At 36.3% G+C, this 15944-nt stretch overlaps 1 protein-coding gene across 41 annotated transcripts in view; it reads right to left on the bottom strand.

Annotated features, from left to right (window-relative positions):
• NRXN3 (neurexin 3) overlaps positions 1-15944 on the bottom strand; it is a 1583151-nt gene that overhangs the window by 149575 nt on the left and 1417632 nt on the right. For 27 of the 41 annotated variants that reach the window (XR_005791087.1, XR_005791088.1, XR_005791089.1 and 24 more), the window contains 2 exons: positions 6132-6221; positions 598-905 (listed from right to left, as the gene is read on the bottom strand). Coding sequence is in view for 38 of the 41 variants with exons in the window: in XM_040477865.1 (XP_040333799.1) it covers positions 598-905; positions 6132-6221 (398 nt within the window). In the remaining 3 variants the exon portion in view is untranslated. The remainder of the gene's footprint in view (positions 1-597; positions 906-6131; positions 6222-15944) is intronic. The other 14 variants (XM_040477875.1, XM_040477891.1, XM_040477876.1 and 11 more) reach the window with 1 other exon arrangement.

Below are 15944 nucleotides of genomic sequence, written 5' to 3'. Positions count from 1 at the left end.
AGCTAAACTCAGACCTTCACAATTTCTAATGTAATTAAGATCTTGGTCAAATACAAAGGAAACAAAATGGATAAAAAATAAGTGATTGATCAACACTTAAAAATGTAAACAAAAACTGCATTTTGTAAGGATTAGTTAAACTTCTAGCTTCAATTGTCCTTGATTTAATGCTACTCATTGGTCTCAAGTGAATGGTTCATGTTTCAGCAAAGCCATGAAGAGGATGTGAATAGAACTGAAGTAGGATATAGTCTTTCCTAGGATAACAAATTTTCCTTTTTTGCTATTGAAAAGAAAAGAAATGAAATGAAAGGAGGGAGTATTTCATACTGAAAGTGTTAGCCATTCCTCATTTTGAATAACAGCCTTACCATTTCAGCGATAAATATGATAGGGATAATAACCCATGAGTGCACATAAAACTTTTATCACTTCTTTAGCAATGACTTTGTCTTTCTCTACTCTTATAAGTGTCTATAGGCATCCTTCTTACAAACATGGTAAGTCAGATACTTTAGCAATATAGCAACACTGACATTATAGTAATGTCTCAAAGACAATCAAGAAGACTCAATTAATAGTTGTAGAAAGGCTTACCTGAATGCTTGCTGTAGAACGATTTTTGCGGGTTGTAGTAGTAGCCATTGTAGTGGTGGTTTCCATGACAGTGGTAGACATTTCTGGTGGCATGGAGGTCGTCTGTGTTGTTCCCAAGATTGACGGGACTTCTCCCACCAGCCGGACACTTCCATTGATTTTAATATTGGGGTTGTTCTCAGCCGCCATGTTCAGTACTTTCAAACCATCATAATAGAGCCCAGAGAGCTGCCCTTGGAAGAGACGTCCTTTGTCTTTTCCGCCAATGGCTATTTGCGCCTGGGTGTTGAAGATGGTTAACTGCCGTCCTAGTGGGTTGGGTGGAGGAAACATTATTATTCCCATATGTTATCTTCTTTGTCTTACCTGGTCTGAATGGACCAGGTATCAAAACAGCCTTCCTTGAGCAATTGAAGGGGAGAAAATTGGATAACAAAAACTCAATAGATAGTAGCAAGTAACATTTCACTATGTTTATCTCTTCCACTGTCTAGCTGAATATCCTGGATAAAGTGAATAATTGAGTCTCTATTTCATTATTGTGATGAATGAGAAATCTTGGTTCAATGATACAAAGCATTGCAGTATTCTTGGTGGGTATGTAGTTGTGGATGACAGAAAGTAACCCCCAAATCAGGTGATAATAGTAATAAATACCTATTGTATTCATTTTTAACTTACAGTGTCACAGAATAACAACTAAAAAGAATTATACATGGCAAACAAAAACTCTGTGAGGTAACTTATGACACTGGATTAAAAAAATAGGTCTGATAACTAAATTAACTGAAATTAAATTTCAATTAAAGACTTGGATTCATTACAGATATGAACAGTTTACTCACCAAATACCTCATTTCCTACATAATACATAATATTCTATCTATACTTGACGTTTATTAAACAATAAACATCATGACAGATAATTTCCTATCTCTTTTATCTTTGGAGAGGGCGGATTATGGTCACACAACTATATCTCTCCCTAAAATATGGGAAATAAACAGGCATTGATAATGTTTCTGGGGCGGGGGAAAATGTCATTCCAAATCAATGCATTATAAAAGAAAGGATGGGTATTAACGAAAAAAAGAGACACAAAAAACTCCTTAAAATGATATAAAGGTATATTAATGTGTTGAAGACTATCAGTAGCTCAACTTATTTGGAGTTCCCATTTGGAGAACCATTTGTGCTTCTCTGAATAGAAAATTATCAGAATGAAATCATGACAGAACAGAGTCTAGAATAGTGCAACTCAATTTATCTTCCTCCCAACTACCTCCACTTAAAAAAGCCTCTCTAGTGCCAGGTCTTTCCCAGAAAAACCCAAACAGCTTTTTAAGGCCAAGGCATTCTATGCTATTATTTCTCCAGATAATTCCTTCTGCTTTTGCATATGGAGAAGTGGGGGAAACTTATTAATGGAATTAAATATATCCTTTTTGAATTTTTCTCCACTTAAGTCAGTAATAAAACAATGCTCCACAAATTCTCAATCTAATCACTTGGATTATTTTTAGCTATAAATGACTGGTATGTTCTGTTATTATTGCCTGATTATTAAAAGGGAGTTTATTTTTAAAAGACTAGGGTTTCTGCTCCACAATCTCTAATTTGAATAGAGGCATACTCTGATGTTTGGGCTCTTATCCTCTACCACTATTACATGTTCTTTAACTCTATACAATAATTACCTATCCTTGAATTTCTGGTGTATAATGTGGAATGCCTTCTGAATGCATAATAATGGATGAAACAAAAGAGGCAAAGAAGGGAAAATGCATCTGCTCAGAGAGAACTCTTTATACAAGAGTCAATTCTGCTCATGGGGAAACTCTTAACAGCATAGTCAAGAATAATTTATAAATAATACCTTTTTGGAAGCTTCAAACACTGCAGTATGGAGAACTGACCAAAGAATTTTGTTATAGTGAAAATGATCTACACTCTATAAAAATATTTGGAGCATGGAAACGGAATCTGTTGGACTTGATAACAGAATTGTCCAGATGCTAAGGGAACAATCAAAATAGATCTAATAGATTTCCATTATTTTCTCACCAATTTCTTCAGTGCTCTGTGCACATACATCATCACCTGCCCTTTGGTCTCTCATTTCTCACACAAGATGCAGCAAAATCTTCAATGAACAATAACACTGGATAATGACCTGCAGCTCAAATCTCTTTATTGTTATTTTTTTGACTACAGCTTTATCTAGGAGCCCTAAGCTTATTGCATAAGAAATGTCATGATGGAAAGGGAGAATAAATACACCCGTATAGGCATAGGCATAGGCATTGGGGGCAGCTTAACATAATAAAGAAGAAGCTGCCTAAAAGGAGATCTCTAGGACTCAATTCAGTAGCTTACACCAGATAGCCCAATGTCAAGCTATCCCTTCCATTCACACAACTGTTGGCCAACAATAATATTTACTCATCTCCTTTTTCGTATATGCTTTAGCATCAATGATCAGTTAATAGATATAGCTAGTTATAGGTAAGAGATTTTATATTTCTAGTATTTCTGAAAGCACTTCACATCAATAACAGTCCTCACCTTATTTTCCTGGTGATATCATTCTGACAATTATTACAAATAAAAATAGAGATAAAATTGAAATGCAAAGTTGAATTACACTAGCTAGAAATGATGGATCTCTTTCATTCCAGTTGTCACATTACACTCCATAAAGTGGTCTTTGCTTGTTCAAGACTAACCCAAGCATGGAGAAGGGCAAGGCATGTTTTCTGGGCTACAGGATTAAGCCACTGCTCCACTTCTGGCTATGGTTGTGATCTCAGAGAGATCTGAGTAATTATTTCTTGAGAAGAAGACACTAGTTGGGTGAAATAGGGAAGGAGGTTGTCTATGCTTCAATTTTCCATCATGCTATGGGAAGTGTATGGATTTCTGTTTGCTTGTCTATTTCATGGTCTGTTTCTGGCTATATCTATTTTTCTTTTGGTTATAGACCCTTTCCTAGCCCTCTGTACCTTGGATTAGGAAGTTAAGAGTAAAGTTGGCAATCACTAAAGTAATAGTGGGAAACTCTCAGTTTCCCACCATCTCTTCCTCTCGTCATTTTACCTCTCCAACGTAAGCAAGAGTAAGGGAATAAACTGGGAATCAGTCATCACTACCCTCTCCCTAAAAAGCGGTATTATAAGGGACTGACTGGAGAAAGTTTTATCATTTGCTCCAGATTTCTCAAAATCAAAGCCAGATTTCATTATTGTTATTCATTACGATCAATTATGGTTTTTTTATAATAAGCAGCCATTATATCTATATCTATAACCGAAGCTAAGAATTGTTCTATTATCCATAATACTCAATTTGGTTATACTAGTACTGGGTTTGTAGCAGGTTACTTTCTGTTTTGTTTTAGGTGCCCATGTTCTTGGAAGTCATTATTGCTACCTCATTTGGATATCAAGTTCACATACTGCTTAAATTAAATCTTTGCACGTCTCCAGACAGTGTCACACAAAGACTAATTAATTAAACCTCAGAACACCCTTGGGGAATAGGCAGTATTATTTCTCCTCTCCTCAGATGGGAAATCTGAGATATAAAGAGGTTAAGTGGATTGTCTAAGGTCAGAAAGTATCAGTCAATAGTAGACAGAGCCAGAAAACAGACTCAGGGATGTTGTGACCCACATCTCTTCTCCAATGACAGAAATAACTTCAAAGAGGCATTCCAAGTACTTTCCTGATACGTCTGCCTATTCATCCTTCCATCTTTACCCTTTTTCACTCATTGTCTTTACAAGGTCTTTTGGTATATATTTTCTACTCCTTTTGAAGGGAAGGTTAGCTAGACAGAGGAAGGGGTAAAGCAATAGAATGAATAGATGTTACTCACCCAAAGTGTAAAAAAAAGTAATTTCCGTTAAAATAATGCAGAAGAGAGAAACTCCAAGATTGCAAATACCATTTTCAATATTATATGCATATATGAACATATACATATTTGGTCAAGAAACTAGAAAGCCGCCCTCCATCCCACCTGAACCACCCTTCCCCCTCGATTTGTTGTATATTTCAAAGTGTCTTTCTATATGAAAGCCAACTGATAACAATGCTATCAGCAGGAAAACTAAAAGCCTACTCATAACTTTATAATGGTTTATACAAATGAAAACGCCTGGCATGCTCTTCAACTTAGACTTCAAAAGGCAATGGAGTAAAAGAAAATATTATTAACATAAAATTGAAAGAAAAAAAAGTTCTCTCAGGCACATGAGACTCAGACATGCATCTAGTTTTCTTCTCCTTTTTTAAAAAGTGAGGCAATCATAGTCTTTAATGTTAAAGGGACTTTATGAGCTGGTGATTACTAAACGAATTATTTGCTTTTTAGAGTTATTCTTAATTTATTTTTAATTAGACCACATACGTTAAAAACAGGGCAAACAGTTAAGTCTCAGTGAGGATTTTCCGTGTTTAAGGGTCTGAATGTTGTCACCCAACTGAAGACTGTAATTAAGCTTGCTTAGGTTGCATATTAATATATTCAATTACTTATTATGTGTAACTACATCAAATCTCTACGAATTTTAAGAACCCACTGAAGGTCTTGAGACAAGAGTAGCTTGCACTGGCTCAGGAAAGAAGGGAATAAATAGCTTCTGAAAATAGAGAATTTTCTTCATTGGAAGATAATAGTTTACGTCATAACAAATAGAAGCCACACAGAAAATTCTAACATCAGGTATAACCGCTGCCCTCTTTTATTAACAAAGTGGTTGTTTTCTTCAGTAAATCAGAACTGCTGTTTTGCCTTTCATGAGCCTTTCTTTTCCAACGCATTGTCTTAACCACTTCCACTTTTGTTGCATAAATATTAAACACATAAGGGTATTATACAACCAAAGTGTAAAATAAGCTTTTTTTTTTTTTTTTAGTTTCAGCCAGCAACTAGGACACAATTAACCTCTTATGAAATACTTTTGCCTCTGTAAGTTTGAATCTAAAGGCAAAATTCATCTTTCTCTTTCTTTCTTTGTTTAAAAACAAATTGTTAAAAAAACACTGCTCCCCTTAATAACATTTGTCTTAGGCAGTTTATGTTATAAGAGTCGATCTGATGATTGTTTTGTTATCCATGCTAGAGAGTAAAGCCAAAACAGCCTCAAGATGTAAGTTTAAAGAGTACTTTTGAAATTTCTTTAGAAAGCTTTGGTATAAGAGGTAATTTAAAACAAATTAACAAATAATGTCATGCAGTGGTTAAATTGCCATAATACATTTCTTTTTTAGAGGATCCTGGAATTTCTTGTTTGTGGTTATCACGCTGATAGCAAGCTAGATGTTAGTCCCTTTAACTGTATTTTAATGGCAATGTATTATAGCATGATTTATCAACATATGGCAGGTGGAAGCTGACACAAATTATAATGAAAATTAAAACAGTCATTTATGCAGCAGGCGATTATCATTTAAGGAACATTTATTTGCAGGCTTTAAAAATGAGGGTTTAGAATCAAATGATTTTAAAATGAAAGTTTTAACGACGGTTACCTTTTTCCTGCAGCCACTCCTCTACGGGCCGGTTATATTTGAAGGGGATTTTCTGTTTTACCATTTGGAAGCGTTCATTATCAGTGTTGCCTTTAAAGTTTAAAAAACAGCTTAAAAAACAATCTGAAAAGTCAATACGTCATTAAAAACATCCTAGGTTGTTGGTTTGTTTATGAAGTTTTTAGAGATAGATATCAATTTATCTTTAGTAGAGGTGGAGTCGAAGTCACTCTGCCCATGTTTGACAGGTTTGAGGTCAGGCTAGTCTGAGCTATGCAGTGCTCCATCATCATATTTTGGAAATGGAGCATGAGATGGGAATCCATCTCACCCCAACCACACCTCAATTGGGCCAATGGAGGCACAGGATTTTCCTGGATTGTGAATAATTTGCCTACCAGATCAGCTTTATCTATGGTAGGAAACTTGCATTGTCTCAGTCCTGCATGATCTACTCTCACAGTACTGAACCCTATCAGAAGCATGGGGTCATGTCCTTCCTTATTCTCAAGTGTTTGTAACTGCTCTAACTTCTGGTGGAGGGAAGAAGACAATTTAAGTCTTGATGGCCAAGGGTGACTTCTTATTCTGAGGCCTTGGTATCTCATCAACTATGCTAAATAGAGTATCACAGATGATTCTTTACATCTCTATTCGTCTGTCCGGACTTGTTCTACATTTTAAAAAAGAAGAAAACCCAAAGTAAATATTTCTAAATCAAAGCAGCTATAAATATAGTGATAGAGTATTAGCAGACTTTTAAGTACCTAAATTTTATTACTGCTAATAGATGCAAGCTTTATATGTTTATCTAGTCTCTCTCTCTCTTACCTTTCTATGAGAGGTCCTTTCTGAACAAGTATCTATTCATAAAGCCTGTTCAGGATACCTCCTTCAGGCATGAAATATCTAATTAATTTCAAGCCTCAAACATAATGCTTTTAACTGCTACGATGCCCCCTTATTCTTTTTGTAACTGTTGTTACCACCCCTGGATGATTTGTCTAATTAGGACAGACTTGGAGAGTAGTATTGTAGAGATATACCCCTAATGAATATGCTTCAAATCACAAAATAATGAAGCCATGTTTGGGGAACTGTTCTGTGTCATCAGCCAACCTCACAGTGATCAAGCAGAAACTAGTGAATTTTAATTCATGAATTTTCACTCACAGCCCTATACTGGAACTTAGGGAATCCCATTCCAAATTACCAACATTAAAAATGAAATAAAAATCTCAAAACAGATGCTCTTGGAAACGATTTACAAAAAAAGTCTAAAAGCCAGAAAGAATGTTAGGATTAAATATAGCAACAGGCCAAGTTAAAAGAAGGTCACCATGGCATTTCAATCTCAGAGCCACCTTCTTATAGGAATTATTGACAGAGAAGATTCCACATGTGACTAAACTAGTACCTGCCTTCCATGAGGTATAAGATGGGAAAGGGGTGGCTATGTTGGGAGATGTTTCCAAGATTTCCCATTCATTTCTGCTATGAACAAACGATTTAAGAAGGTGACTCATTCTCCTTCCCAAGGAATAAAAACTAATAACAAAAACAACAACAAACACAAAGCTCATGAAAGAGAAAACTACGGATCTGTATCCAGCCTCCATCATGGTATCTTCTCTGGTTGGGATAAAACATAATATTAACATATCAAAGGATAAACTACAATGAATGGAGTATTATTTCTTACACAAATAAAAAGGAAAGGGAGAGGCTGCAGGCAAGGAGAAAAAACAGAAAGGCAACTTCTTGGGGCGCCTGGATGGCTCAGTCGGTTAAGCGTCCAACTTGGACTCAGGTCATGATCTCCCAGTTTGTGGGTTTGAGCCCCATGTTGGGCTCTGTGCTGACAGCTCAGAGCCTGGAGCTTGCTTCGGATTCTGTGTCTCCTCCTCTCTCTCTGCCCCTCCCATGCTCATGCTCTGTCTCTCTCTCTCAATAATAAATAAATGTTAAAAAAAAAATTAAAAAAGAAAAAAAAAGGCAACTTGGTGTTTCAAACTTCAGGGCAAAAGAAGTTAGTTTTATCTGCTAATGTAGTTACCAATTAGAGATTATCATAATGATCCTCCTTGGTAGATTTGGGTATTCAGAATTCTATTAATCCAAAATGAAGTTGGGTAAATTCTTACATGTATTCACAGAAAAGGAGCATGCACTTTTCTGAAAAGAACCTATATCTCTAACTGTTAATCTTACCCCTAAAGAAGACAGACAACACGAGGGATACCATCCATCTTCATAAGCTTTGACCCCTCTCAAGTTTTAGTTGCAACAAAGCATTATACTGAAAGATGGCAAATGGGTTGTGCCAGATTCACCTTAAATATATTCTATTACTTTGGGTTTTCTGTAACTTGTTGTTGGCTGCAACATTAATATAGTGATAACCGTCTCTCCACTCACTGTGGAATGGATTAGTGAAGTCGATAGCAAATATAAAGCTAAATATTCTTAGAAACATGCAGGGTAAAATCAGTAGTATCCAAAATTCCAAACTGCCAGAGTTCTATATGCAGTAAATTAAGTAAATTAGAAAGCACAATGATTTACTTTCTCTAAATACATAGGGGCTCTTGGTCCTCCTAAGCATGCCCTCCCCATACACTCTGTCTCAAACCTAAAGCTCTACAGAAGATAATTTTGATAATTTTGAGGCATGGTACACGCTAGTAAAAGAGAAAACTATGTTGGATAATCAATAAGCGGTATGTTGGGAGGACAGCATAGCCATGATTCAACCTTAGACCCATGGGGAAGTGAAAGAGAGAGAGTCATTCTTCTCCATCTCAGCTTTAAAGACATTTAGAAAAAAGTTTTAAGTTTTCCACACCAGACTGATAGTGTCTGGCACTAATGATAGTGATCTTGCATACTGTTAAAAGTTGTGAAAGATGGAAGGTCATTTGGAAAACCAAACCGGTTTAAATTGCCACATTAACATTGTTCTTAGTCTCTTTTCATGTTCTTGTTGGTTTTTATTTTAATTTATCTGAAACATTAGTAAGAACTGTTTTAGAAACATGTGCATGAGAATGAGTTCATTTACCCCAAGCCCCATTTGCTAGACTGACTAAAGAGTAAACAACCTTCTAAACATAAGAATTCATAGACAGCGAGTACCCTGAAAGCTGAGCAAACCTTGTAAAAATTAATGTACATTCGTATTAAATCCTTCATGACATTCAGTTGTACATTTCATATAGCAACCAGTATGAAAATTTAAACAAAGAGTTAAATCAATTCTTCAATAGAAAGTAATGATATCCTCAAGAAAGAATGGCCTTATGAACAGTAATGTCATGATGTCACTAAAAACAGACATATGTGCATTACTAATTAGACCAACAAAATGTAATGACCACACTTCTCAAACACACTGAGAAATCTATAAATTATACCATGAGATCTTTAAATAGACAGTTCTTAAATTACTATATAGATGTGACACTCACCTACAAAGAACTGAGCTTTAGAAAAGAAATTAGTCACATTTTATTCTACTTAAAATAAAGGTGTGTAGGTGAGTGTATTTGTGTGTGCGTCCATGCAGTTTTTATCAGAAATTGATATTTTTATGCCACTGGCCTCCTAAATTCACTTGCATTTGTATCATTGCTTCTAATTATCAAGTGTTTCAACTCCTGGAGACGCATACAACAGGCACTGTTGAATTATAATATTGTGAAGAACAGAATACTCTGAGGTGAGATTATTGAGGCCCAACTGGTTCATACATAGCTTCAAACTTTATTCAGAAATACCTCATGTTTCTTACATTTGAATGAATCTATTTAGGATAAAAAAAAAGAGAACAGAGTAAGTAAGACAAAGAAGGCAAGTTGACCCTTCAACAGTTCCCCAATACATCAGACCCTCTTTGTTGTCAAGCACTCCCAGAGGAGTAAATTTGAAATTTGTTGTCAGTCCCAAAGGAATAAGTATTCTTTAAAAAGAAGAATGAAATGATACAGAGAACTTTTGTATAGCAAGGAAAATAAATTTTACAATACCTTTATATACTCTATTGGTCCAAACGCAGATCCTATTCATTAGCTATTATACTTAGTTTCTTTAAGCCATAATTAATACAGCACAGGAGTTAAAAGCATGGGCTTTGGAGACCAATTTAGCTTTGGGTTCTAACTTTAGCATTTAATAGCTGTGTGACCTCATGCAAGTGCTTGGCCCCAGTTTCCCCATTTCCCAATTCACCATTGGACCTAGTATAAGATAATAAGAGGTACGGCATATTCAGAACATGGGTATGAAAAACATTCAAGTTTTAAAAACCATTATTAATACAATTCAGTTGTTCCCTAATGATCTAAAGGGTGTACTTCCATGGCCTCAGGACTTTACCAGGCCTCCATTCAAAACATGGGCATATTCCATTTGGTCTGACAAAGGTTATCTTTCAAAGATCAATGAAACATAGAAAAATAAAACATCCTAAATATCCCCTAAATCTCCTAGCTGTTGCTCTTTTTAGATTTCTGAGTCTTTTAAAATATACTCAGCTAACCCCATTTCCAAAACAAAGTGGGTTTCTTAAACCACTGAAAGTAAAGGAACAATCCAGGCATTGACTAATGTGATTTCTTGGTCCAGCCACAGGTAATGAGGATATACTGCTTCTGTGTTGAGGAAGAGTGTCCTAAAGGTTCTGGCAATTTGCACCAGGCTGGCAGAAAATTCCTATAAATACCATCTGAAATGTTGTCAAGCACATGGACATGCTAATAGGAATACTGTAACAGCATTCATCTGTGCAAAATTAATGCCAGAGGTATTTTTTTTTTTTTGCATTTTGTTTTGAGTCCTAGAATAAAAGGGAAAAAAAAGGTTTTTTTTTTTATTGTTTTCTTGACACTAAAAAATGAGACCATGGGTCTAACGAACAGTCAAAGAATGAATACTATGTATTAGAGCCAGAGGCAAAAGAAAATCGATGTGAGTAGGCTCAAGTAGTAGGGCTTTCAGAGGTTCTTACAAAGTCTCTCTCCCTAAAGAACACTTCGTGAGTTTCAAAGCAAATATAAGACACTAAAGAAAAGGAACTGGGGAAATTCTCTAAGCTTGGCTCTGGTCTCCTCCCTGATGTTGACTCAGATGAACTCCCCTCGGAGTCAAAAAGTGGGCTACTGTGCTACCCAGAGGGCATCCTGAATGTTTGGCCACTTGTAAGTGATGGATTAGACCTCAACAAAAACCAAATAACTAGTATTTATAAAGCGCCTTTCAACCAAAAAGCTCAAAATGCAATTATAAGCATCATCTCATTAATCCTCAAAACACACCTTTGGGGCTAAAGAAAAAAGAACTATTTATATACTATGAGCTTGATCCTACCATGTGCTAAGGAAAGAAATTAATCTCTTGGAGGAGAAAACTGATCAACTGGGGGAAGTGAATTAACAGACTAAGAGCACAAGGGCATTATTAAGTAAGCAAGATTCTCCAGACTTAGTTGGGTGGTTCTGTGAGCCAAGGGATCCACCTTTCCCAAGTGATGAGATGTTTGCTTCTGGAAAGCAGTATGGGTCACCCAGGCATACCCTAACTTGGCCAAGGAATCTTACTATCTCATGTGTTTTGGAAATGTTCAGGAATGGAAGACATATGTGGAAAACCATATTATTCCCTTCCTGTATCAAAGTAATTTTGTATCAATTCACCATCTCTAGGCTACTGGAGTTAAGCTGTTGAAGCAAAGATGGCTCAAACATGAACGAAAAGAGCATTGACTGTGGAGTCTGAGAGACTCTGGGTGAAATCCTATCTCAGACATTTACCATTTCTGTGAACTTGAACAACTTACTTACTTTAGATGACTAGAATTTCTTCACTTAAAAAAAAGAAGATAATAATAACCTTTATTGCAAGGTTTTATACAAATTAAATGCAATAATCCAGGAAAGAGCTTAGTTTAGGAGGTGTTCAAAGAGGTTGAGAATGGGGAGAGTTTACAATTTATTTTAATTCTCAGGATCTTTCCCTAACACATGTTGAGAGTTGAGGACCATGTTAGAGATGTAACCCTGGTCAATGTCCAGGTATCCAAGTGACCATGTCTCAATTCCTTAACCTTTGTTCCTGGCTGAGGTGAGTTTTTGTGCAAATACGTTAACATTGAACTTCTCTTTCATATCCCAAATCTAAATGAAAGTGCCATTTCTGTTGAAATGTAATTATATTAAAGACCATTTACCCTGATGCAACAATGAGAACATATATTACCAGTCCCTACCCTTTCCCTGCATGTTGATGCCAGTCTCAACTCTCTTTCTAAAGCCCTTTTCCCCTGAAATTTCTCATTTCTCCTCACCCATAAAGGATACTTTCAATCCCAGAAATATTACTAAAACAGGACTGCAATATCTTTATTTGTTTACATAATTTAAAGGAGTATTTTCAAGCAATTTCTAATGGAATCTGCTTCAGTACAATAGATCTATGTAGCATCTATTCTTTATTTAAGAGCCACTTTCAAAAATGACATGCTACAAATTAAAATATAAATAGGCTACAAAATTTTATTTCCTTCCATAATTATTCCAAAATATGAACTAAAGCTAGACTAGTCAATAGCAATGTCTGAATGTTGTCTAGTTCCTTTCTGGTAAGCATGTTTAAAATATCTATGTCTTGTGTCTTCAAGCTGTATTCGCTTCATATATAAAATGAGGATTATAATAATAACCGCAACATGGGGTTGCAGTGAGAACTAAAGGTATATAAAGTCCTTAGTACAATGTGTGGCACAACTTAAGTGCTCAATACAGGACTTGTCACTATTGTTGCTATTATTAAAATAGTGCCCAATTCAAAAGGGTTAAACTCAAAAGACGGTAAACTCACAAAAATTACTTCACTACACAATTTGTAGTGTCAAGTCTTTTCAAATTTCCTTTGGACATGAAGCGCTAATGTCCAGTCTTCAACCATTTGACATATGACCCCTTCCAGATCCCCCCAGGTGCCTTTCATTCTTATCACTTATTTCCTCCTTGAGGCAAAAGCCACAGTGTTATTTTGGGGTCATTCTTCCCTGTGATTCATGCATCCCTCCGTCTTCTTGTGTCTCTTTAATCTGCTTCTTTCATTTCTTTCTAGCAACTTTCCTCTCTCCACTCCCTTTTCCCTTTCATTCCTGTCATGCAGAGGAAATCAAACTCGATGTTTTTAACGGCAGTATGCTAGAATATTTGGTAAAAAGAAAAAAAAATATCATGCATGTGCAGTGTTCCTATACAGCTCAGAGGATAGGAAGGAAGTATGGAAGGACAACTTTAATGGGTAACAAATATAAACATTTTCATCCTCATCAATAGGAAAGTCACACCAATATCAACATGTCTGATGCCATGATAAACCAATGCTGTCGGAATTCTTCTGTTTAGATCTGATGGAACTGCTGGTATTTATAAATTATAGGTCTTCTAGACCAACCTCAAACCTTATACGTACAAATGAATATATTATTCCCAAGGGATCTAAAGACCACAATCACTGTATTGTGTACTACCCACCCTTGATCTGGTTAATATACTGGTTTGCAACACTTGTCTAAACAACCACATCATGGGACTGTCACACATGAGGCTTATTTCCAACTAAAACCCAGCACAATTTCTAACTGAATTGCTTTCTGCAAAGTTTTGGCCATCTTACGGTCACGCAATACACTTTATGAACTTCAAAGCGGGACTTTAATTACACCCCATTAAATTTATTCATTTTTCTTTCATAGCAGCATTCCGACCTGATAAGAAAATGCTTAACTCTAGGCCTTTTGTCTCTTGTAGGAGACACATTTCTCAGCTTTATGCCATCTGCAAATTTGATAAGCATAACTTTGTGCTTTTATTCAAGACCCTGAAAAATTTACAGAATAGGATTTTGTGATGGCTTTAAAATGTCTACAAATTCTTTAAAACTCCTTTCTGTAAGACACGGGGCTTGATTCTCCAACCTTGCACGTGGGCTCTTCTTAGTACTGACTCAATTCTAAAGAACAGCGTATGTTGGAAGGGACAGTGTGTGACTTGAGAGACTAGGTCAAAAAAGGCACTGTGACTTCTCTCTCATTTTCTCTCCCTCCCTCATTCTCCCTCTCCCTCTCAATACCCATTCTAGGGAAGCTAGTATTATATCATAAGGACACTTAAGCCCTTTGGAGAGACCTACATGTTCAAGGACCTGAGGCTACCAGACCCTCCATGCCTATGTAAGTCTTGAGATGACTGCAGACCCAGTTGCGATCTTGATGTCAACTCATCAGCCACCTTGATCCAGATCCAGTCAACTAAGTTGCTACCAAATCCCGACCTACAGAAACTGTGGAATGGTAAGTTTTTGTTGTTTTAAGCCACTATGTTTTGGGGTGATTTGTTACACAGCAATAGACACAGGGAACTAAAAAGCTTCATCTCACTGTTTCAGTTCAACTAGAGGCAGATCTTCTTAAGATACTGTCATAGCTCTCTTGATATTATACTCTTCCAGGGAAATGAAGACACACTGTGTCTATAACATTCTCTCATCTGCCAGTTTGCTAATGTCACCCAAAGGGAATTAGACTAGTTTGGTAAGACTTGTTTTGATGAGCCTATGTTAGTCCTTAGCCATTATCAGATTCTTTGTTAAATACAGTTAAATGCATAATGATTTTTCTGTTACACAAAACACTTGAGAATTTGTATGTATCAGTCTCAAATTTAAGAGATTCATCCTTCTTTACAATGTAAAATTTGGGACACTTTTCCCAACCTAGGTTTCTCTTCTGACTGAGAAGACATTAATGGGGGCTTGGGTTCAATTCCTTAAGCATCAGGGAAATTATACATCTAAGACCCAGAGATTTGAACTCCCTTGAGAAACTCTATTTCCTAAAGCATTTCCTCAGAGTAAAGGAGAACTGGATTTTCCCATTCATTTGTGCGTACTGGCCTTTACATTCCTTTTTTTCCCCCCAGCTTTTACATTCTGAGGGAAATTTTCCTTTCTACATGACGTGTTGGTGACAGATGATGTGTAAGGGTGAAGGGGTGGGCTTGAAGGGAAGGATACACAACCACAGAGATCCTGCTTAAGCAAATGTTGTTATGTTTTGTAGTTTAAAATGCTGCTTCTGGGAGTAGAGTTCTTTGGAACTTACAGTTTATATTTTGGGAGAAGGGGTGTACAATATTAAGGTGGAAGGGATTTCAAAGATTATCTAAGAAATATGTTTTCCCTATTTGAATGTTTCTCAACCTTCCCATTTAAAATGTCACTGGAAATAGGACTCCTAGCATAGGCAAGCATCAGAGAGTACAGATTTTAAAGAGAACCCTCCCCCCCCATCAAAGGTATTAATTAAAGAATTGTCTGAACTCCTATTTGTTTGGTTAGATGGCATTTCCGAGGCTTTTCAAAAAATGAACCAGTTGGCAGCCACGCATCATTTGGTGCAAGATTCAAAGGTCAGATATACACTACTGCAATGTGGTACAAGAATCAAAATTTTCCCCGGGAGGAAATGACCTCAGGGAATGCAATAGTTGTAGTATATCTTAAATTCATACAATGCCTCGTTAACTCTACTTGGCAAATTAATTCAAATTGATTTGTTTATGAGAATTGCAGCATGGCCCCAAATCTGGCTATAAACAAAGGGTAATGATAAACAATGCATGGAGCTCAGAGAAAATGTCTAGAGAAAATTATAGATCAGCAAGGGGACTGTTTTTATAGCATAACTATCTTTGCTAAAAAGAAGAAAAAAAGGTGCGGGGGGGGATGGGGGGGGGAGAAGAA

Source organism: Herpailurus yagouaroundi, unplaced genomic scaffold (genome assembly GCF_014898765.1).
Source record: "Herpailurus yagouaroundi ecotype Mexico unplaced genomic scaffold, PumYag 141, whole genome shotgun sequence".
Lineage (NCBI taxonomy): Eukaryota > Metazoa > Chordata > Mammalia > Carnivora > Felidae > Herpailurus > Herpailurus yagouaroundi.
Note: the sequence above shows the minus strand (reverse complement) of the source record. Positions and strands in the feature narration are given on the sequence as shown.